The sequence below is a fragment of the Megachile rotundata genome, chromosome 8, assembly GCF_050947335.1.
Source record: "Megachile rotundata isolate GNS110a chromosome 8, iyMegRotu1, whole genome shotgun sequence".
Lineage (NCBI taxonomy): Eukaryota > Metazoa > Arthropoda > Insecta > Hymenoptera > Megachilidae > Megachile > Megachile rotundata.
This window is the reverse complement of record NC_134990.1, coordinates 10,361,742-10,387,352: the sequence shown is the minus strand read 5'-3', so window position 1 is coordinate 10,387,352 and position 25,611 is coordinate 10,361,742. Positions and strand designations below refer to the sequence as shown.

The window sequence follows — 25,611 nt, the reverse complement described above, 5'->3', positions numbered from 1 at the left end:
AAATTAAACTAAATAATTTTTATGTTAATTTGTTCAATTAAATAAATAAATAAATAATAATTCTACTACATGATTAAATTAAACTAAATAATTTTTATTCTTATTCGTTTAACTAACTAAATAAATAATAATTAAATTCAATTAAATAATTTTCATGTTAATTCGTTTAATTAGTTTAAAATTGCAATTCGTAAACGCAGCTAAATACAAAAACGCAAGAAAATTTGTAGGAAAGTTGAACAATTCATTGCGTAAGAAATTGCAACACATTCTTTGTATTTCCGTATAGCCGCCATTTAAGAATGCGTCAATGATCCGTCGACTTAGTTGTCCAATCGCACGTGGCTCGAGAGAATCAAATTTACAACTAATCTGATTTAATATGTTGATCTCCTTTTTCAGCTTATTAGTCCACCGGTTGGAGTTAATTGAATTCCTGTCCCCTGTTTTTATGTCTTATAAATATTTACTCATTTAATTTCGTCGCTTCTCTAAAATTATTTATTTCTAGTTGATAATTATTTCTTAAATAAATGAGTATGACTTTACTAAATATTTGTACTATTCTTTTTATGTTTAATGTTCTTATAATATTTGTGTATGTATTTTATAGAAACACCATGTATTATTTTTAATTCATGTATTTTATGGATACATTCTGTATTATTTTTTAATCTGCATAATTAAATAATTAGTAAAATTGTCGTTCTAAGTATTATATTGTAAATATTATAATTTTCTATTAATTTATATTGTAGTCATTATATTATTTTATAAAATTAACCAGGTTAGGTAAATGTCGTTAATAAAGCAAGTTTAATAATTTTTCAATCAATTTTTATGTTAAATATTCTACAGTGAAGTACTTTTCCAGATAACAAATATTTTATTGCTTAATAATTTTCTAGTCAACAAACATTTCTTAGTTCAATATTTTTTTCAGTCGACAAAAACAATTTTCAGTTAAATATGTTTTAGCGAAGTACTTTTTTTTAGTCAACAAGTATTCTATAACTTAATAAATTTCTAGTCAAAAAATGTTTTTCAGTTTAATATTTTTTTCAGTCAATAAACAATTTTCATCTAAATATTTCTTCAGTCAATAAGTATTTTCAGCTAAATACTATTCTAGTTAATTCCCCAGGTTATGTAACTTAAACTTCGTCGTGAATTTTCCAAAAACGCAACCAACTCGCCAGACTAGGAAAACTTGCACGTACGATTTTTCAATTATTCAAACGAACCGTTTCGTTTCTGATATGCTCGTTCACTCGATGCATTATTCAAACTGCCATCGTTGCGATGAACAAGAGTTATGAACATGTGCTTCAGCAAGTAAGACACCACTTTTTAAGTTCCTCCGTTGTTCCTGCCTGTAATACTTTGTGCGACGAACTTTTTGCAATGGCGAAAACTCGAAACTTTGTAAACTTTTGATAACGAGACTAAACTTTTGTATAAAATAGAAACATTTTATACCGAGAGTTTATAACTGTTTACAATTTTATAATTGTTTACCATCATTCAAAAATGGTAATTTTACGAAAAGACTGTTTTTAATTGTTTTCTGTATCAAGAAATTTTTTGAAAGAGAAGATTTTGGATATTATTAAAATATATCAAGTTCTTCATTGTCAAAATTAAACTTTCCATACTGGAATATTTTCAGAAAGTAAAATTGTCAGAACGTATTTAAATGAGATTATGTTTCATCATATCGTACCACAAAACTTTAAGAATGAGTGCTAGATATGTGAGCGCCATATATGAGAACGCTGCATATGCGACAGCCAGATATACGAACGCTAGATATGTGACCGCTATATACGCACTCTCTCAATATTTTACCATCAAACTTCACCAAAATATTCCACACGCAAAAACAAGAAAACGTTACATCAACACATTTTCCAATTTTTCAATTTTTCAATTCTTCACTTTTTCAAATTTTCAAATTTTCAAATTTTCAAACTCTTAAATTTCCAAATTCTCAAATTTCCAAATTCTCAAATTTCCAAATTCTCAAATTTCCAAACTCCAATTTCCACATTCTCAAATTTCCAAACTCTCAAATTTCCAAACTATCAAATTTCCAAATTCTCAAATTTCCAAATTCTCAAATTTCCAAACTCTCAAATTTCCACATTCTCAAATTTCCAAACTCTCAAATTTCCAATCTCTCAAATTTCCAAATTCTCAATTTCCAAATGATTAAACTTCTAAATTCTTTAACTACCAATTCCTCGATTTCCAAAGTCTCTAACTTCCAAATTTCCAAATTTCCAAAACCCCAAATTTTGAACCTTCTAAGTTTCCCAAACTTTCAATCCCCAAATTCCAAAATCCCCCAATCCCCCCAATTTCCCCAAAAAATTTTGTTTACATAAAAATTGAAAAATGAAAAATATTCAAATATTGAAGAACATTCAGAATAGAGACTCACCGGTGTGAATATAGGTGTGCTTCTTCATATCCGACTTCTGATGAAACCTTTTGCCACAGTATTGACAGGGATACGGTCTGGTGTCAGAATGGATCAGTAGGTGAGTGCTAAGAGTGCTCGATCGTTTGAAGGCTTTTCCGCACTGTTTACACTGTAACATAGTAAAAGATCATCGTACCATTTTAAACATCGTATTAACCAACGTATAGAGTACATGGTATCGTATTATTCCTCCCGTTATTTGCTTTTCCCATGCAGTTATACCTTATCGAACTTTCTCCTATAACTGTACTTATTGTTTGCAATTATCAATACACGTAGAGTATCATTATACAGCAGCGTAATTATGTAGCTGTACTTATAGAACTTTTTGTATTATTTTTATGCTTTTTCAAGTTTTAACAAGTGATACTTTTATTTTGTGTTGTTTTATTCCTTGTTCTATTATTTTCAATTTTTTTTTATAAATTTCATTGTGCAAGATTTTAGCAAAGATTAATATTAATATTTATGTTTTATTATAAATTTCATTGTATAGTAATTTTGCAAGGTTTAATATTAATATTTATGTTTTATTATAATTTTCACTGTATAGTAATTTTGCAAGAAATAATGTTACTATTTATGTTTCATTATAATTTTCACTGTATAGTAATTTTGCAAGAAATAATGTTACTATTTATGTTTTATTATAATTTTCACTGTATAACAATTTTGCAAGGATTAATATTAATATTTCTGTTTTATTAAAAATGTCACTGTGCAATTTCACAAAAATTAATATTAACATTTAATTAATTCTCCACACAAATTAAGTTTAGTTAACAGACAAGATTTAGGAAATAGAGATTTTTAGTTCAGTTTTAATTTAAACAAATTTTAGTTGAATGTAAAATAGGAAATAAATATTTGAAGTTGCATGTAAAATATGAAATGTTCTATTACTGTTGTTTGAAAGTCCCGTTTTAAAAAATAAGTCTCCATTAAGAATACTGTCATTAAAATTCGATACAGTTTTCGAAACCGTTTCTTCATAATCAAATGAAAACTAAAATTGTACAAACACACAGATTAAATGCTTTCCTAGAGATCCAGTCTGTTCCCGGAACTTATTCCTTCCATATTTTTTCATAAATTAAACATTCGAGATCTATTTCTTCCATAGTTTGTGTAGGCCCAATAACTATACCCTTCACCGACAGATACATAAAATAAACCACCCTAAAATGTATAAAGCGTCATCGGGACCCACAAGGACCGTCGAGGAAACAGATTTCACAAACTCGATTCGCGGAAGAATACAGGAAAAATAAGTTTCAGACTAAACTCATCGTTCACCGAGACCCTCCTCGTAATAACAATTTCCAGGGTGCCTTTTCGAAACAATAGCGTTACAACTATCAAGTAGCTTCGAGGTTGAGTCTCCGTTATTCAATGACGCGCAGCCAGTAAGTCCTAACCTCCATCGCGCGCGCTATACAATAGTATCTATAAAAATGATTACACGCCCAGTATCGTCGAGGCATTCGCAATTTAATCGAACCGCTTCAAAAATTTTCTGCGACGTATTTCGCGAACGTGCGATCGCTCGACGCGTTCAATCGATGACAAAGCCGATGCGCGGATAAAACACGCGTACACGGTTAGTTACGAAATAAAACGGCATCCGCGCGACTTTCAAAAGCTCCACAACGGAGATAAGCTGTGCCCTCGTATTAGGAGAGGTCCTCGCATCAGGCACCTTTACCCCGTAATAAAAATTCGCTCGCAGGTCAAAAGCGATTCCGTTGTCCACATACCGCGTCCTTATTTTGAAGTTTGCATCGACCATCAATTTTGAAGAATCAGTACGACGAACACAAGGAAGATTGTTGATCTGTTTATCAGAAGCGGTGCAACGCAGTTGGTACACGAAACCGGAACGTTTTAGCTCGCCAATCGAAATCGGCGTGGTGTTCGAGGAAGAACGACACGCCAGACGCACCTGTGTTCACGGAGCCTCAGTTTTTTTTTCTCGGGCTTATTGTGACACGGGCGCCAGTCCGGACAATGGTGTCGACCTAGGCGTGTCTCTTTTCACGATACACGCGTGGAATCGCGTACGAACCACCATAGAATATTATTACCAACGTGCATCGGTACCGGTAGTCCCGAGTTGCGACCACGCATGATTCACATCCCTCCTCGATCAATAATGAGGAGCGATGATAGTCTTTCGAACCTTAACTGCATGCTTTCGTTTGGCGAACTTAACACCGTTACGCACTGCTTTTATTATGGATGATGCTTTTGTTGCAAGGAAATTCACATTTTAAGTTTTGTAAAGGAAAGTGTGATGTGATCTTCAAGTTTACAAACTTTCTATATAAATTTTCCAAATTCATATTTATCGAAATTCTCCAAATTCCCTAAACTCCCTAAATTCTCTATATTCGACGAATTCCCAAATTCTTCAAGTTCTTAGACTTTCACCCTAAACGTCTCGAATTCATAGATATCTGCATTCCTCAAATTCCCTAAATTCTCCAAATTCTTCAAATCTCTCAAATTTTTCAAATTGTCAAACTTCCACTCTGAACTTCCTAAATTCATAAATATCCCAATTCCCCAAATTCCCTAAATTCTCCAGTTCTCAAAAATTCCCCAAATTCCCTAAATTCCTCAAAATTCCTAAAAATTCTCTAAATTGTCAAAATTCGCCAAATTCTCCAAGTTTTCAAACTTCCTACCTAAATTTTCCAAATTCACAAATATCCAAATGCCCCAGAATTCCCATTCACTAAAATGATTAAATTGAACAACGAATATAAACAGTAGAAACGAAAGATTTACCCGAAGATTTTTATATAAATCCGCAGAAATATTGTTTTGATCGAGCATCGAACGGGAGAGAAGAAAATGGAGTCGGACAAGGCTTGCGATGCCTTTTTTTTGCGACGATCGATGTTTCTTCTGGGAAACCTCGAAACGAACGATTTATAAGCTCTTTAGAAGCCATTACACGTTCTACGGTGTCCCAAAGGGACACGCGAACGAGTTTCGGTGGACTTCTTCCATGTCGTCCAAATGCAGTAAGCGGTGCATCGCAAGGTGCATTCTGGATGACGCGGCTCGTCTCTGAACTTGATGCGAAAAGATTCGAGACGAACATGTCGTCGAAACCTCCTTTGCGTCGGACTTATCACGTTTCTTTTATCGGTTCTTCGGAAGATTTCATCTTAAGTTTGATATTATTCTATTTGGAAGTTCATAGGAGGTTCATAGAATTAATTTAGAGAAAATTTGATAGCGGAATCTTTTAAATTTCAGGAAAACTAGTAGCGCCATCTATTATAATATGTTATCTGAAAACAGTCCTCCCCTACAAAACACAACAATCATTATTGGAATCGAGCAACGGATTGTAAACTTATAGCGTTTAATGCGACGGAACCTTTCGTCACCGCGTCACAAAATCACGGGCAAGCGCAACAAATTGCTCGCGTTGAATATTGCGAGGATCTTATCAAAACCAGACGAAACTGTACATTCCTGGAATCAATTGTAACTAGTGACGAGACTTGGTGCTTCAAGTATGAACCTCGAACAAAGCGCCAAAGTGCTACGTGAAAATCTCCAGGCTCTCCAAAATCAAAAAATTGCGATTCCAGAAGTCCCCCGAGAAGACAATGTTAATTCGCTTTTACGATTCTAAAGGAATTATACTTCGGGAATTCGTTCCACAGGGACAAAATGTTAATGGCGAATATTATCTGGGTGTTATGGAACATTTGTGGAAGAGGATCGTTCGTGTGAGGCCCGAATATCGAGCGCTGGGAAGTTGGTTTCTGTTGCTTGATAACGCACCATGTGAACGAAAAAACAAGTCTGCTCTAACATCCTTCAAATTCTGACTTATCTCCACGTGATTACTTCCTTTTTCCAAAACTGAAATTAGCTGTAAAAGGAACGTTTTATGACATCGTTACACAAGTCCAAGCAGCTGTGACAAGGGTGTTTGAAGCGATTCCGCAAAACGACAAAAAATTAATTTTGTCATAATAACTAATTCTTTTCTTTTTACTTAAAAAGTTCCGTTATTTTTGCGACATACTAATTTGTTCAGGCACAGTAAATCGAAGGAACAACGGTATGGTATCGTGTGACCCGATGGACCCCATTGCGTACATTAGCATAGAAGGAGAAATCCACGGGAGTCACGCGATGGTGGTTTCACGGGTGGCGCAAGTGTCCCAAAGTGTGCTCGAAGAAACGGGTCAAACGTTTGACGAATGTCGGCAAAATCTCGACAAAAGGCGGCGGCGCAATTACGGGCTGATTGAATGGAAGCAGAAACCCGCTCGGCGAGCGTTTTACACGGGACATGTAACTGCGAGCGGACATATTAAGATATCTGGGGCACACGCTCGTCATACCATCCTGATTCCGGACGAAAAAAGGCCGATCTGCCCCCGTCGCTCCTCGCCCCTTTCAAAAAACCGGATCGTGTGTCAAAAATTTTGCCCAACGGTGTCCTTCCTTTACGGCAGCGAGGACATTTCGCAACACGGAAACCGCAGTTTCGCTACCTTTCACGCTTTTGCATCACGCGCAGGCGCAAAGGTGCTCTGCGCATGCGCGTAAATAGAACGAAGCGTAGGATTTGAAATTGTGAAGTTAAGTGTTAGATTATATGATTAAATGTAGCTTGTATTATATTCTGTTACGCATGTGTTATGTGTAATAGGATGTAAATAATATAGTTATACTAATGTATACGTATTAGTTGTTTATATAAGTAATATAATATGTTATTGTAATATACGGTAGTGTAAGAAGTACAATAAGAGTAATATATATAATATATATCTGCGCATGCGCAAAAGTGGAACAAAGCGTCCTATTTGAAATTGTGAAGTTAAATATTAGATTAAGTGATTAAATGTAATTTTTGTTACATACTATTACGAATATGTTGTTTATAATAGAATATAAATAATATATATTAGTATATATAATATATACAAGTATTAATTATTAATATAAGTAATAGAATTTGTTACCGTAACTTACGGTAATATGAATAATATTTATCTGCGCATGCGCAGAAGTGAAACAATATGGCGTACAATTAGAAAATGAAGAGTTAGATATGATTTAAGTGTCGCTGTTGATTTTGAGCTGAGTTTGAACTTTTGTTGCATTCTTTTGGAGATATGATATGTAAAATATAAATAATGTATAAGTATTAGTTGTATGAGTAATATAACATAAGTAATATATATGTACAAATATCATTCACAGAAACAATGTAATATAATATAAATAATATACGTATGTATAAGTATCTTTTATATAATTTGGAAAATTCCAAATTTTTCTATTTAAAAATGATTAAACTTGAAAACTTGAAAATTACTAAACTTGAAAACTTAAAAATTACTGAACTTGTAAACTTAAAAATTACTAAACTTCTAAACTTATAAATTATTAAACTTGAAAACTTGAAAATTACTAAACTTGAAAACTTGAAAATTACTAAACTTGAAAAGTTGAAAATTACTAAACTTGAAAACTTAAAAATTACTAAACTTCTAAACTTAAAAATTATTAAATTTGAGAACTTGAAAACTTGAAAATTACTAAACTTGAAAACTTGAAAATGACTAAACATCTAAACTTGAAAATTACTAAACTTGAAAACTTAAAAATTACTAAACTTGAAAACTTGAAAATTACTAAACTTCTAAACTTGAAAATTACTAAACTTAAAAATTTCAAAATTATTAAACTTGAAAACTTGAAAATTACTAAACTTCTAAACTTGAAAATTACTAAACTTGAAAACTTGAAAATTACTAAACTTCTAAACTTGAAAATTACTAAACTTGAAAACTTAAAAATTACTAATCTTGAAAACTTGAAAATTACTAAACTTGTAAACTTAAAAATTACTAAACCTAAAAACTTGAAAATTATTAAACTTGAAAACTTAAAAATTACTAAACTTGTAAATTTAAAAATTACTAAACTTAAAAACTTGAAAATTACTAAATTCAAGAACTTGTAAATTAACAACCTTAACCCACAAAAACCGCAACTAAAATCACTTTAAAAATAAATCCTCCATCCACAAATCAATAAACTCTACAAATCTTGCAAAGTTACAACAACCACCAATATAATCTCAGATCGATCACTGTACCCTTTAGCTTGCAACTTTATTACCAATAAAACCTCGAAACATATGTTTACCAACCTCGTAAAACAACTTGGCACGTTGACAGAAGTACACGAATATACAGAATATTCGATTTATACTTATTTTCGACTATTACTATCAGTTCTCTGGTCGAAAAACGACACGTAAAAGATTTCCAAGAGTGATATCGATTTTATTTTCCAGAAAATCATTCGCCACCCTTCTTACTTGACCTGGTGATCCTTTTTTTCTTCTGTGAACCATCGACTAGTTTCAAGCAAGCATTTTTATGTTCACACAATGATTTACAAAATTATTATTTATCTCCTTAAAAATTTGTTGAATTGACATACATAAAGAGAATTTGTTTAATGAATATAGGTAAATAGAATTTGTTTAGTTAATATCAGTAGAGAGAAATGGTTTAATTAATATGAATAGAGAATCTACCAAATTGAATGAAAATTATTTAATTTGTTTAATATTAATTTTGCTTTAGACAAGGATTTTTATATTTCTAGTTCAAAGAGTTATTTGTATTTTTAAAAGGCTATTTAATTACTACAAAAACTAAATGGAAATTATTTAACTTGTTTATTTATTACGTTCATTTAAACAAAGATTTTTATGTTTCTCATCTAAGAAAGAATTTTAATTTTCATCAAAAGAATTTCAAGAATTAGAAAAATTATTTGCAGTTTTAAAAATTTCTTTAATTAACATACAATAAAGTATCAGTCAAATTATTTATTAAATTATGTTTAGTACCTAATAGTGTTTACAGTAAAATCAATACTATTAATAATATAAGATAGGCTAATAGTACTAGTTAATAAATTAATAATGCTTTGATATTATTTATAGTAAAATTTGAACAGAAAACTCACTTGGAAGGTTCTCTCTGACGAAGATGGCGGCGTTAAGGGTGAGTGATGAATTTGTCTTGTGATTACAGGCGTGGAAGATGGACTCCTGGAAGATGGTATCCTAGTTTCTTTCGCTTCTCTCTCGCACACTGTTCCTGGTGACCAAATTTCACTTTTTCGACCAACACTCGACGAAACGTCGTTTGGTTTGGTGCTCAAATTCAGTGGTGCTTCCTCTTCTGAAAATTAATAACAAGAATTTTCTTTTTCACTTTTTGAACTACTGAATCAAGTATTTAATAAATAATTATATATTTCTCAATTTATAAATACTGTATAGTTTCTCAGAAATTGAAAAATAAATAAATAAATTGAAATTTTACAATAATTTAATATTTTCAAAATGAATAATTTAATAATTGTTATAAAAGAAAATTTTCTTTGTGTATACTAGATAATATATGTATGTATATGTAATAAATGTAGCACACATGTATATAAACGTATAATAAACCTTGTACTAAAAATGAAATTTTTATCAATTGAAATTTGTCAATTTTGTCAAAAAAATTTTGACAAACTTTTGTCAATAAAATTTTGACCAAATTTTGTCAATGAAATTTGTCAAAATTGAAATTTGTCAATTGCAAATGAACTATAAATAAATTATAAACATATAATACAACAATAATAATAATATATAATATAATACATTATATTACTACAATAATAATTATAATTCCATTACATACAATATAACAAATGTATCGTCACAATTATAATATAATCACGTTCTATTACATCAAAAGAACCACATCCATTCAAAACACAAAATGCTGCAATATAAGTCAAAGTTTCGACTCTCGTCAGATATAACGAGCGTCGTAAACCATTTTCGCACAGTTACGTATCGCGCAAACGTTTTATCGTCGAAACACGAACCTAATTCCTTATCGGTCGACAAAACGAAGGAAAGCACAATCGTTGGTGTACGATTATCGAAATCGTGGGGTATACATCACCCGGAAACGATTCGTAACTAGTTTAATTGTACGCTTTTTCGTTATCGATAATAACAGGCCAATAACCGTCGCTCGCGATAACATTGTCGCGATAATATTTTTAAATCATTTCTAATAGCCAGAAGAAAAAAATAGCACAATAAAAAAAGGCAATTTCAATTTTAATTACTTTGCGAAAAATATATTTGTTCAATTCTTTATGAATTTTGACATTGAACTTGCTTTTATGTGTTTTTTTGTTCTTCAAGGTCAAGTGAAGGTCAGAGTATTATAGGTCGTTGCATTTGTAACATCAAATCATAGTATGATTATGCCATTTAAATAAAATATCTGTTTACCATCAAAAAGAAATGAATGACCTTGAAATCTCAAAAATTCCTCAAGAAAAATTTTATAACCACAATATTTGACCATCTAAACAAAATAATTTCCTCTGACACTTTTTCTATCATTAAAAATAAAGTAAAAGTTAGGAAACCCTGTATAATGAAATTACAGCACTGTGCTATGGCGTACGAAACGCCTCCCACAGTCTCATTTTACAACGACTGATGATATTAATCAAAATTCTCACCGAACTTAGGCTTCTCAGGGGTGCACCTCCGGGGTGAGCCGGCTCTGGATGTGCTCAAAGTGTCGGGGGGAATGGGGGAGCAATTTGCGACCGGTGTGGTGGTTTGTTGATTAGGGATCCTCGAGGGTGGCAACAGTGAAGGGGGCAACAGGATACCCATGTGTCGTGCCCACCATGCGGCCCCTGTCGATCCATAACTCCCATACATTAGTCCGCAGCGCATCTCTGAAACGCAATTTTGGTTCGAACTTGAGAATTGGGTGTTTGGGAATGTGGGAATTTGAGGGTATTGGGGTTTGGTGTATGGGAAATTGGAGATATAGGGATTTGGAGATGTACGTACTTGGGATATAGGTATGTGGGATATAGGAGTTTGGGACATAGGTATTTGGGATATAGGTACTTGGGATATAGGCCTTTGAGATATAGGTATTTGGGATATAGGGGTTTGAGATATAGGTATTTGGGACATGGGTATTAGGGGTTTAGGTATTTGGGATATAGGAATTTGAAATGTCGATACTTGGCATATAGGAATTTGGAGAAATAACGATTTGGACATATAGATATTTGAGGACGCAGAGATTTGACGCTATAGAAATTTGGGAATCTTAGAATTTAGAGAGGTAGAGATTTAGTATACATATAGGAATTTGTGGATACAAGGATTTGAAGAAATAGAAATTCGTGTATATAGACATTTGAGGACAAAGCAAAGCATTGCTTATACAATACTTATACAATACTTATACTGTACTGAAGTTGGAAATCTGTAGCTTTGATATACACACAGCTATTTAGAGATACAGAGATTTGAACATATAGAAATTTGGAACCACATGAGCCTCAGCATACCAAAACTTAAAAATATATATTCTTGACATCATAAATTCTAATAAAATTTGAAAGTTCTACGAATGTACATATATGATCATGTCCGAATTTGAATTTTTACATATACTAGTTACTGATCATGACTGCATACACATCCGCAAGAATAAAAGAACAAGACTTTCTTACCTCGTGCCGCAGTGGCGGTAGTTAATGGCAGGTTTTGAAGTCTCGTGTCTGGATTGCAGGTCGAGACGAGGGTGAAAGCGCTAAATCGGTCCGTAGTCAGTTGACTGAAGTTCACAGAGGAAACCGATGAAGGATTGGAGGATGCGGCGGTGCTCAGGCTACTTCCGGCGGTGCCAGGGCTCCAAGGCGACGGCGGCAGCGTGACACTTGGACTACTGGGTGGTGAAAGTGTGGCCGGGGGTGACAATGCACCCGCCGGAACTCCAATTGCATTGCAGTGAAGTTCCGGTTTCATGTACCAGGTTCGTGGCACCGCTTCTGATAAACAGAACAATAATCTTCCCTGTATTCGTCGTACAAATATTTCAAAATTGATGGTCGAAGCAAACTTTAAAATAAGGATGCGGTATGTGGACAGCGGAATCGCTTTTGACCTGCAAGCGAATTTTTATTACGGGGTAAATGTGCCTGATGCGAGGACCTCTCCTAATACGAGGGCACAGCTTATCTCCGTTGTGGAGCTTTTGAAAGTAGCGCGGATGCCGTTTTATTTCGTCACTAACCGTGTACGCGTGTTTTATCCGCGCATTGGCTTTGTCATCGATTGAACGCGTCGAGCGATCGCACGTTCGCGAAATACGTCGCAGAAAGTTTTTGAAGCGGTTCGATTAAATTGCGAATGCCTCGACGATGCTGGGCGTGTAATCATTTTTATAGATACTGTTGTATAGCGCGCGCGATGGAGGTTAGGACTTACTGGCTGCGCGTCATTGAATGACGGAGACTCAACCTCGAAGCTACTTGATAGTTGTAACGCTATTGTTTCGAAAAGGCACCCTGGAAATTGTTATTACGAGGCGGGTCTGGGTGAACGATGAGTTTAGTCTGAAACTTATTTTTCCTGTATTCTTCCGCGAATCGAGTTTGTGAAATCTGTTTCCTCGACGGTCCTTGTGGGTCCCGATGACGCTTTATACATTTTAGGGTGGTTTATTTTATGCATCTATCGGTGAAGGGTATAGTTATTGGGCCTACACAAACTATGGAAGAAATAGATCTCGAATGTTCAATTTATGAAAAAATATGGAAGGAATAAGTTTCGGGAACAGACTGGATCTCTAGGGAAGCATTTAATCTGTGTGTTTGTACAATTTTAGTTTTCATTTGATTATGAAGAAACGGTTTCGAAAGCTGTATCGAATTTTAATGACAGTATTCTTAATGGAGACTTATTTTTTAAAACGGGACTTTCAAACAACAGTAATAAAACATTTCATATTTTACGTGCAACTTCAAATATTTATTTCCTATTTTACATTCAACTAAAATTTGTTTAAATTAAAACTGAACTAAAAATCTCTATTTCCTAAATCTTGAGTGTTAATTAAACTTAATTTGTGTAAAGAATTAATTAAATGTTAATATTAATTTTTGTGAAATTGCACGGTGACATTTTTAATAAAACAGAAATATTAATATTAATCCTTGCAAAATTACTATACAGTGAAAATTATAATAAAACATAAATGGTAATATTATTTCTTGCAAAATTACTATACAGTGACAATTATAATAAAACATAAATATTAATATTAATCCTTGCAAAATTGTTAAACAGTGAAAATTATAATAAAACATAAATAGTAACATTAATCCTTGCAAAATTACTATACAGTGACAATTATAATAAAACATAAATATTAATATTAATCCTTGCAAAATTACTATACAGTGAAAATTATAATAAAACATAAATAGTAACATTATTTCTTGCAAAATTACTATACAATGAAATTTACAATAAAACATAAATATTAATATTAATCTTTGCTAAAATCTTACACAATGAAATTTATAAAAAAAAATTGAAAATAATAGGACAAGGAATAAAATAACAACGCAAGATAAAAGTGTCAGTTGTTAATGCATTTTTATAAAATACAAGTTCCTCTTTAAAGGGAATATATGTTGTAGTTAAAACCGAGCTCCAGTTAATGCATTATTCCGACGACTCATATACAGCCACAGTTATCAGATTTATAAGGAAAATCAGAAACATGTTCGTCCCTCGAACGAGTATTATGAATTATGTATCGTTGAACATGCACGCGTGTGTTCATCCAGGAGACACAGCTCTAATCTGATCGCAACCTGAAACGGACGTGATTGCTCGACGAACTTTATTCATAACGAAACTCACTATTAATTCTGCGTCTGTTTAAATCCTTCTTTGTATTTATAAATTACGTATGAACACTAAAAAAAACCACTTTTAATATCTTATTAAAATTAATATATTTGTAGAAAACTAATATTCTATATTTGAGGTTATATTGCAGTATTTATTTTGACAGTCGAGGTTATTTTTTATTTATTTACTTTGACTGTAAGTTTAAGGTTATATTTTTATGTATTTAAGATTATATTTCTCACGAATTCATTTGTGTATTCACAATTATTCTTTCGGTATTTATTTGCATAGTAAGTATTTATTTGTAGTGGTACTGTTTATTTATACGTTGTGTTTATATACTGCAAGTTATATCTTCTGTTTATTTGTATTTCATCTCTTATTCTTCAGGTATTTATTTGCATACTGTTGTTATTCGATTAATGAACTTTTCTTGAGGCGTAGAATTCTTTATTATTTCGACTCGTACATACTCGGTTCCTCTGTTGCAAGAGACGCGCATATAAAACAATAAGGCGGGATGATGGGTTAAAGGCATTTCCGCGCGAAATTCAAAACCTTCAAAGTACTGAGGATGCAGATATTCTTTACAACAATGCTACACATATAAAGTGTATTTATTTGTATATGTACTTTAAGTACCTTATATTTATTTATACGTTATTTCAGGTTAAATTATTTATCTATTTATTTGCATGTATAAATATTTAAATATTGTACCCTATGTTTATTTAATACATCAAATTTTCTTATCTATTTAATTTTAATTTTACAAAACAATCAGTACACTATAATATTTATATTAATTTGTTTTTAAAATAATGTTTTATAAAATAATATTTAAAGTACACAATAATACTTAAATAATAATAATACAAGTATGGAATAATACTTAAACAAATAATGTAAGATTAGTGAAGCAACTGATACCAGCCTTTGTTCATTGAATAATTTTAACATTAAGCTTTGTTTTAAAAAAACGAGCGAAGATAAGTTATATATAAAGTAGAAGTAAATAAGTAAATCGTTAAGTCGAAGGTTTTCTGAACTACTGATAAGTTTAGCGTTTTCCCGCGAATGTGGTTAGGTTGTTGTTTGAATAAATCTGTAATTCGATTTGCAAACATGACTGTGCAGGATATGTGTACAAGCTGGCTTTATTTAACATAGATAAGTGAACCATAAAGTCCGAGTTCGATGTCAATCACCGACTCGTCACTTATTCCTTCGAACCAAATAACATTTGCATAGTGTTTTCACTAAAATAAAATTGAGCAAGTGGAAAAACAGTGAACGGGATATACGAGTCTCGATTATACAAATTCGCAAATTTTCGATTTCTTAAATTCCTAATTTCAAAATTTTCGATTTTTTAATTTCCAAACTTCCAATTTTCCAAATTTCCAAATTCTCAATTTTCCAAATTTTCAAACTTCAAAATTTCGAAATTCTCAATTTCCCAAATTTCCGAATTTTCGATTTTTCAAATTTCGAAATTCTCAATGTCCCAAATTTCCGAATTTTCGATTTTTCAAATTTCGAAATTTTTTATTTTCCAAATTTCAAAATTCTCAATTTCTCAAATTTTTGATTTTTCAAATTTCCAAATTTTTGATTTCCCAAATTTAAAAATTCTCAATTTCCAAATTTTTGATTTTCTAAATTTCCAAATTTTCGATTTTTCGAATTTCCAAATTCTCGACTTCCCAAAGTTTCGATTTTTCGAATTTCCAAATTTTCAAAATTCCAAATTTCCAAATTCTCGACCCCAAATTTCCGAATTTCCAAATTTCCAAATTTCCAAATTTCCAAATTCTCGACTTCCCAAATTTCCGAATTTCCAAATTTCCAAATTCTCGACTTCCCAAATTTCCGAATTTCCAAATTTCCAAATTCTCGACTTCCCAAATTTCCGAATTTCCAAATTTCCAAATTTCCAAATTCTCCACTCCCCAAATTTCCGAATTTTCGATTTTTCAAATTTCCAAATTTCCAAATTTTCCAAATTTCCAAATTTCCAAATTCTCGACTTCCCAAATTTCAAAATTTTCAGTTTATTAAATTTCTCAAATTTCTAAATTTTTTAATTCGAAATTCAGATGTCACTGCACTTGTTTCTTTATTCATGATAAAAATTAATATTTTACATGATCTCCAATAAATTTTGTTACTTATTTACTGAGATATTGCAACGTTCCATATATTGCACATTTGTATAACTTACAATTTCATAAATAAGACACTATCATTACAGTATAATTTTACGGAAGTTACAACTTTATATATGACAAAGTTTCGTACACAGTACAATTTCATATATGACACAGTACCATGTATGGCACATATGTATATAAGGCACAATTTCATGTACGACACAATTTCATATAGGTTAGAATTTCGTATATGACAAAGTTTCATATATAGTACAACTTCATACATGACATAGTTTCATATGTAGTACAACTTCATATATGACATGCTTCCATATATTGCACATTTTCATATAAGTTATAATTTCATAAACGACAGTTTCATATATATTTAGTACATATTTCTATATACATGACATGTACATAGCACATTTTCATATGAGCTATAATTTCATAAATGCCATAATTTCATATACAATGCAATTTCGTATACATATAACACAGTTGCATACCAATTTCCCCATCTTATCGTCTTCAAACGAAAATATAAGAACTATGATTCTAGAATGAAATGACGTCAATCCGAGGGAGAAAACGAGAACATAATAATTTCGAAGCACATGACGTCAAATTGGGGCAGATACGTAAGTACGAATTATCGTGGTAAGAGGATCTGTTGTTCGGGTATTAATATTCAACACACTCCTGCTTGATTTAATAATTAAATTGGGTGATTCACGATTTACTGATGCAATCTTAGCCCGCAGATGGAAATCTACGAAATTTTAACCTTTATTTTTTTTATTACAATACGTGATTTTATAATACAAATTATTATAACTTAATTTCTGCAAAAATAATTAAAATCGGTTTTATGGTACTTGTATTATTCACGTGTATTATTTATACATCATTTATAGTGTTTCATAGTATTCATTTTATTAATGTATTATTTACTTTATATCATTTAGGTTATTTTGTAGTATTTGTATTTACAAATTTCTATTGTTTTTATATTGTTTTTATATTGGATTTATATTGTTTATGTACATTATTTTGATATCATTTATATTATTTCATTTAACCTAACATTATTCCACTCGGTACGTTTGTCACACAATGTAAACAGGGTATAATAAATCATTTCTATCTAAGAAATCTAAAGCTACGAATTGCGATTCTAATCAAACAAACCTCCCTCGCTTTCCGATATTGAAAATAGAAGAACAGGAAACGTCAACATACCCAGAATAGCAGACTTCTCGATCGATTCGGCTCGCTGTTTATCCACTGATTACCAAAGAAATAACCGAAACACTGTTCTCTATAAATCTCCATTGTATTCAATAAACCAGACAGTTCTGTCGACTTTAAAGAAATATTTATTGTTGAGCTATTTTGTTGAATCAATTATTATAACTACGAGATTAAATATATATATTTGAATATAAGAGAAATCTTGGCTGTCACAATAAGACGCACGTGCGTTCGTACGCACTGCTCTCGCAGTAAACGGAACTTGTCACAAAATGCGTCGCGGTGGTCACGTGGTCCAAATCTCGCGGCAAATTTAAATACAAGAATATATAAGTCTTGACTACAAATAGAAATCTGACAATTAAAAATGTTACACACGTTGCTACAATTTTATTATTTAATGAGACAAATTATCATACAATAAGAAACTATCTTATTGTACAATATAATTTCTTCAAATGAGTGTAATATTATTTAATATCATTTAAAAAAATTTTCTTTTGAAAATTAATAAATTTATTTGTATAATCGTTATAATAAGTGAGATATAATTACCCAAATGAATGTGAAAGGATACAAAATCAATTTTTTAATAATGAATAGACTTTTTCATATAATTTTTACAGCAAGTAAATTTATTTATATAATTTTTGCAATTAATAAATTTTTAAAATTATCTTAAAGAGTAAAAATAATTACACCAACAAAATTAAACCACTTCTTTTTCCTTTGAAGAAATTAATCTATGAATTATTTTTATTTTTCTTAATGTTGCAATAAAAAATAATTAATTCTGACTAAGTAGATACAAAAAAAATTAAAATAGAAGGCTTAACCTATGATAATAGATTAAAAAGCAAGAGTCAATGCAAACGATTGTGAACGTTCGTCATTAAATTCTTTTAATCAAACTTTCTGGAACTGAGATAGCAATAACAAGAGTTGATAAGTTTTCTTAATCGGTGATAAGAACAGCTGTCCACTAAAATCTGGTACGAATGTGTCAACCACAGAACAGATTGTACAAACATTTGCTTTTTATTTATGCTTTTTTTGGAAGCAGAAACTTGAACAATGTAAGAATGAATCAAGAGTTTTTAACTTTGAGAATTGCTTTTTTATCGATTTTGAATTTGAGTTATTTTTAATTCTGAGATGCAAATTTGAAAATTAAAAAATTTGAGAATTGGAGAAATTTAGGGGTGTTCCAATTTGGGGAATTTTGGAGTGTTGGGATTTTGAATATGTAAAGAATTTTGAATTTTGGAATTTTGGAATTTGGGGATTTGGTAATTAGGAAATTTTGGGATTTGGAAATCTAGGGATTTAGGTATTTGACAAATAGGGAATTTGGGGTTTTGGGGATTTGGTAAGTTCAGAATTTAGATATTTGGGGATTTGGTAATTAGGAAATTTTGGGATTTGGAAATCTAGGGATTTAGGTATTTGACAAATAGGGAATTTGGGGTTTTGGGGATTTGGTAAGTTCAGAATTTAGATATTTGGGGATTTGGTAACTAGGGAATTTTGAGATATGGAAATTTAGGGATTTAGGTATTTAACAAATAGGGAATTTGGGGTTTTGGGGATTTGGGAATTTCAGAATTTTGGTATTTGGTAATTTGGGGTTTTGGAAATTTAGGGATATGGTTATTTGGTTACTAGGAAATTTTGGGATTTAGTAACTTAGGAATTTGGGTATTTGGCAGTTAGCGAATTTTGGTGACTTTGGAATTTGGGAATTTAACTATTTGGTTATTAGGGAATTTGGGAATTTAGTAACTTGGGTATTTGGGTACTTGGCAATTAGGGAATTTAGTGATTTTGGAATTTGGGAATATGGCAAATTAGGGAATTTGGTGATTTTGGAATTTGGGGACTTAGCTGTTTGGTAATTATGGAATTTAGAGATTTATTAACTTAGGAATTTTGGTATTTGGCTATTAAAGAATTTGGTGCTTTTGGAATTCAGGGATTTAGCTATTTGGTAATTAGGAAATTTGGAGTTTTAGTAACTTAGGAATTTGGATATTTGGCAATTATGGAATTTGGTGATTTTGGAATTCAGGGATTTAGCTATTTGGTAATTAGGAAATTTGTGGTTTTAGTAACTTAGGAATTTGGATATTTGGTAATTATGGAATTTGGTGATGTCAGAAACTAGGGATTTAGCTAGTTGGTAATTAGAGAATTTTGAGATTTAGTGACTTATAAATATAGGTATTTGCCAATTAAAGGGTTTGCGAATTTTTAAATTCAAAATTTCCAAAAATTTGAGAATTCTGAAAAACTAATTTCAAAAATTTTGAGTTTTGAAATTTCTAAAAATTTGAAACTAGAAATTTACAAAAATTTAAAAATGTAAAAGTTCCACAAATTTAAGAATTTTAGTATTTTGAAATTTAATACCCGAAAGTTAAAAAATCTAAGAGTTCTGAAATTACAATAATTCTAAATTTTTAATATTCATTACAAATATTCTTACGACAAAAAAATATTAGAACGACAAAAAATTCCCTCAACTACTCAACACAAAATACAATTTTCGTTCGTGCAATCATTTTTCTATTTCAATATTATTAAAGAACCAGTTTTCCCTTAAATATGTGCATACATTTAACATATTTTTTAATACGATAGATACGCAAAGTTATTCTAACGATGGTGTCAGAGGAGCTTCGTAGTTAAATAACTATTTTTCTGCGTCTATTTAAAAACAACATGGCGTGCTATTTTTATACACAAACGTGTAATATTTTCAAAACTTGAACACTACATTTTCATATATATTTTTTTTCTTACACATTTGTAATTTATTTTATATATTTTTATTTTTCATATATTTTGATGCATTTTATATATTTTTTTATATTTTGATGTATTTTATATATTTTTTTATATTTTTACTTTTCACCTATTTTTTTATATTTTTGTTTTTTATATATCTTATATAGTTTTTATATTTTTATTTATTATGTATTTTGATATAGTTTAGAGATGTTTATTTTTAACGCATAATCTACATATTTTTATATTTTACATCTTTTGACATATTTTATATATTTTTATTTCTATTATAACTTAATATATTTCATATATTTTTTTTCTATTTTTATTTTTGATTTCCTTTGATGCATTTTATGTACTTTTTTTATATTTTTATTTTTTACTTATTTTATATCTATATTTTTATTTTTGATATATTTTCTATATTTTCATTTCTGATATATTTTACATATTTTTGCACATTTTCAACTCTTTCATTTTGTGGATATTCAACGAACAATAACATTTGAACCAAACCAAATATTGCAATTAAAACAATAAATAAATAATTAATGAATCACTAATTAATTCACCCAGATATTCCTCATTTAACCAAAAGTTCCCATACAAAAGCCTTCCAATAATTTCCACAATGCGAAACATCCCAGGTGCGTCATCGTGACGCACCAATAAATTCCGTCTAAATAAAAAGTACAAATTATTAACAAAAAAAGGAGGTAAGTGTTATGAGTTTACACTCTCGTATTTTTAGTCGCAATGTGTACGTTACGGTATAATCAGCGTAATTTCTGAAAATTAACGTCGTGTCCTAAATGATTTAAGTTCGTTTGAGAAGATTAACGATCGAGATAAATAAATTAATACGGGCGATACTTTGCACGGTGAAAAATCATTAAAGCGGGTACACGGTAAGAAGGAAGGATCCAATTAATCCGATAGTATCGCTCATTTTCGACTTAATTAAAAGCATACGACAGTGCCTTACTGGATGCTGTTAAAGCCGTATCGTCAGATAGCAGTTTTGTCTTTCACATGGAAAAATAAATATCGTTGATTATAATTTAATTAACCGGTTTCGATAAACCGAATATTGCGAAGCACTTGTAATTTTGATAAATTATGTGATTTATGGGTATTATAGTTTTAGTTGTGTAACTGTTTAATGGTATTGGTATCACTGGTATAGTTATATGTTAGTTTAGGTATTTAGTAGTGTAGTTAGATTTTAGTTTCAGTATTTGCTAGTGTGATTATTACTAGTATAGTTATTTTTTAGTGTGAGTATTTGCTAGTATAATTATTACTAGTATAATTATTTGATACTGTGAGTATTTGCTAGTATAGTTATTACTAGTATAGTTATTTGATACTGTGAGTATTTGCTAGTATAGTTATTACTAGTATAGTTATTTGATACTGTGAGTATTTGCTAGTATAGTTATTACTAGTATAGTTATTTGATACTACGGGTATTTGCTAGTATAGTTATCACTAGTACAGTTATTTCTTACTGCGAGTATTTGCTAGTATAGTTATTACTAGTATAGTTATTTGATACTGTGAGTATTTGCTAGTATAGTTATTACTAGTATAGTTATTTGATACTGCGAGCATTTGCTAGTATAATTATTACTAGTATAGTTATTTATTTGTGTGAGTATTTGCTAGTATAGTTATCACTAGTATAGTTATTTTTCAGTTTGAGTATTAGCTAGTGTAATTATTACTAGTATAGTTATTTGATACTGTAAGTATTTGCTAGTATAGTTATTACTAGTATAGTTATTTGATACTGTGAGTATTTGCTAGTATAATTATTACTAGTATAGTTATTTGTTACTGCGAGTATTTGCTAGTATAATTATTACTAGTATAGTTATTTATTAGTGCGAGTATTTGCTAGTATAGTTATCACTAGTATAGTTATTTTTTAGTTTCAGTATTAGCTAGTGTAATTATTACTAGTATAGTTATTTCTGACTATGAGTATTTGCAAGTATAATTATTACTAGTATAGTTATTCGATACTGCGAGTATTTGCTAGTATAGTTATTACTAGTATATTTATTTGTTACTACGGGTATTTACTAGTATAGTTATTACTAGTATAGTTATTTGTTACCATGAGTACTTGTTAGTATAATTATTATTAATATAGTAATTTATTAGCGTAACGTCTACTAGTTATATATTAATTATATATTCTAAGTCTAATTATATATTAATATAACTATGACCATTACAATTATTTACTAATATAATTTCTTACTAGTATAACTAACGTCTAGTGCAAATAGAAAATTACTATACCATTTTCAAACTTTTAAATTGGTAAATCAGAAAACTTTTGTACTTATAAATTATTATACATATTTTTTAATTTGTAAGCTTCTCGATTCTTCAATTTACTAATTTTCTATAATTTTCAGATTTTTGAATATTTGAACTTTTGAGTATTTTCACTTATTCAATTAACAAACTTTCAAGGATTTTAAAATTTTAGTTTTTTAAATTAAGAATTTTCAAATTTGTATATTTGAAAATAATTGCACTTTCTAATTTTCAAATTTTCAATTTTCAGTCTCAGAAATTTCAAATTTTTACATTTCCATTGTTACAAATATTTTTCAATTTCCAATTGCACTCTTTTCCATTCTAAAAGTGACATCAAGCATATAGTATTCAATATGCAACAGCAGAAGTCTTATTAAAAGGTAATTAATAAATGATCAATGAATAATTAATAAATAAATCAATTGTGATTAACAAATGATTAACATATAATCATTGATCACGATTACTTAATCATAATTGATATCCGTTAATATGTGCGTGTCGAATAACTTGGCACTCAAAGACACTACAGCTACTATTGGCTCGCCTGCCAACTCGTCAGACGCACGCAGTACATCTACTTACAAATTTATTTCAATAAAATTTCACCACAATTTACTGATCTTGTCTCAATAAAATTTTATTATTTAATTAATCTTCTATTAATTCCACTTGAAATAAAATTCTACAACTAAAATTTCTTTTTAATTTTTCAGTAATAGAAAATTTTGGTACTCAGTTATTGATCACTTTGTAATCTTGATACATTGACATGTATACTGACAATATTGAATTACACTAAAAGTACACCTTTAAAAGTAATCCTCTTACGGCCTCTTTTACACTATGTACAGCTGACTTGTTGGCCCACGTAATATGCCTCTAATTCATCATATAATATTTTTTCCAATAACAACCATAAATATCTCACCATGTTCAAAAATTGTCACATATGTTATTAAACTCAAGCAACTTAACAGAGTCAGCTAACAACACATTTCTCCCTATATATCTCACTAGCCAACATCTCTACACAATATCATTAACAACCTAAAATATTGACAATGATTCAAGGACCAAAAATCGACACCACAAATATTTTTTAAATTACAGAAGCTAGATATGTTCCACATTAGATGATCTATATGATCTTCAGAAATCTGAGGAGACTTCATCTGAAAAATCTGATCATAAAATTTGTATCTGACAAGGATTTCTACAGTATCTATAATTAGAGTGCTAATATAACTAGTATAGCTAATATAGCTACTAGCTAGTATAGTAATAGAATATAGAATAGTATAGTGATCATTCAGAGTCCACATTATAGTATGGACATCAAAATGTCCCCTGGAACAATCTATCATCTATACAATTTATATTTGATAGTACCTAACTGCTACACTTTGGAAAATATTCATAGAGCTAATTTATGTTGATTCTACTAGTATAGTGATCATCTGAGACATACACTATGATGTGAACATCAAATTATCCAGTGGAACTATTATCTCTATCCATTGTGTTTTACCATGTTAGCTCTAGCTCATATGGTTTGGGAGATACTCATAGTGCTAATATGTGCTGGTCCAAGTGATATAGTGATCATTTGGGGTCTCCATTAAGACTTATACCTCAAACTGTCTCATAGAACTATCATAACTAATCTAACATCATAACTAATCTAACATGATAACTAATCTACACATATCATAACTAATATATTCACCTCATAACTAATCTACACATATCATAACTAACCTATCAGACCATAACCAGTCTCACATCCACTGGTCCCTTCCTCCATCATAGCTAATCCATCCACATTATAAGTCTCCTGCCCATCTCATAACAAGTCTCCTATCCACGTCATAACTAGTCCCCATCCACATTATATTTAAATTTCCTATCCACATAATAACTAGTCTCTCACCCTCATTATCTCCCATCCACATAATTTCCCATCCTCCTGAAACCAGGTTCCTAACCCTACGCACAGCAAATATTCCAATAAGCACGCATTAAAAAACTCACCACACATTACGTCCAAGTTCGTCGATCAAATCTTCGTTCAAATCTCCCGACAGTTCATGGAGCCGGTTCCTCAAACGGCACTAGTCGGCTCACAAAAATCCTGTACACAACGTAAACCCCACAGAGTTCCACCGTCTTTCCATTCACATTCGCGATCTCGCACGTGGTTGAGCAAGGTCGCGGTCTCGTTGGCGCCAAAGCGGCCGATAACGGGGCAAGTAGCCCTGGGTTCCGTACTCGCGTAGCACTCGAGTTAAATATATATTCCGATCGAAGGATCGAGTAATAAAACGAAGGAGAATGTTAGAGGCACAGGTAGCCCTCGGTTCGGATGCTCTCGGAGCGTCCTGGCTAACAGCAGGACCCTGACTGACCCCGATCTGCCCAACAGGGTACACGCACGGTCTCGCGTGGAGCGCGCGTCACAGTCTGCTCGTGGACGAGCCGCTTACCTGCTCGGGTTTCTCTCTTCTCACCTGCACTCGCCGCTCGTGCCTCTCCGCTACCTGCAGGCCACGCCCACCGAGCTCACACGCGACCAGTTTACGCCAGAGGAGTGGGGGGAGAAGCGATCCCCTCTCCAACCACCGGAAAGGATCTTCCTTCCTGCTTTGCATACGCGGAAAGCTTCGCGCTTCATTGCGCACGAGGTACGCGCACGCGCGGCCAGGGTGACGCGTGCGTTTAACCTGTGACATCAAACGTGCGCAGCTCTCAATTTAATTTGGGTACATGGGTGAGAATCGAAACGG

At 31.2% G+C, this 25,611-nt stretch overlaps 1 protein-coding gene and 1 long non-coding RNA gene across 3 annotated transcripts in view; both read right to left on the bottom strand.

The window, feature by feature from the left end:
* The window catches only part of LOC100883617 (uncharacterized), a 46,307-nt gene that overhangs the window by 18,981 nt on the left and 1,715 nt on the right, over positions 1-25,611 (bottom strand). Inside the window, exons 2-6 of one of the 2 annotated variants that reach the window (XM_012282151.2) lie at positions 24,860-25,548; positions 12,107-12,424; positions 11,087-11,311; positions 9,512-9,729; positions 2,444-2,594 (exon numbers count right to left, since the gene is read on the bottom strand). In XM_012282151.2, coding sequence (XP_012137541.1) covers positions 2,444-2,594; positions 9,512-9,729; positions 11,087-11,311; positions 12,107-12,424; positions 24,860-24,866 — 919 coding nt within the window. In that variant the 5' untranslated portion in view covers positions 24,867-25,548. Of the gene's footprint in view, positions 1-2,443; positions 2,595-9,511; positions 9,730-11,086; positions 11,312-12,106; positions 12,425-17,692; positions 17,971-24,859; positions 25,549-25,611 lie in introns of those variants that run through there. The other variant, XM_012282152.2, reaches the window with a different exon arrangement.
* LOC105662093 (uncharacterized) lies at positions 14,014-14,972 on the bottom strand. The gene is made up of 2 exons (XR_001095466.2): positions 14,612-14,972; positions 14,014-14,362 (listed from the first exon to the last, which is right to left on the bottom strand). It is a non-coding gene; the product is annotated as an uncharacterized LOC105662093 (long non-coding RNA).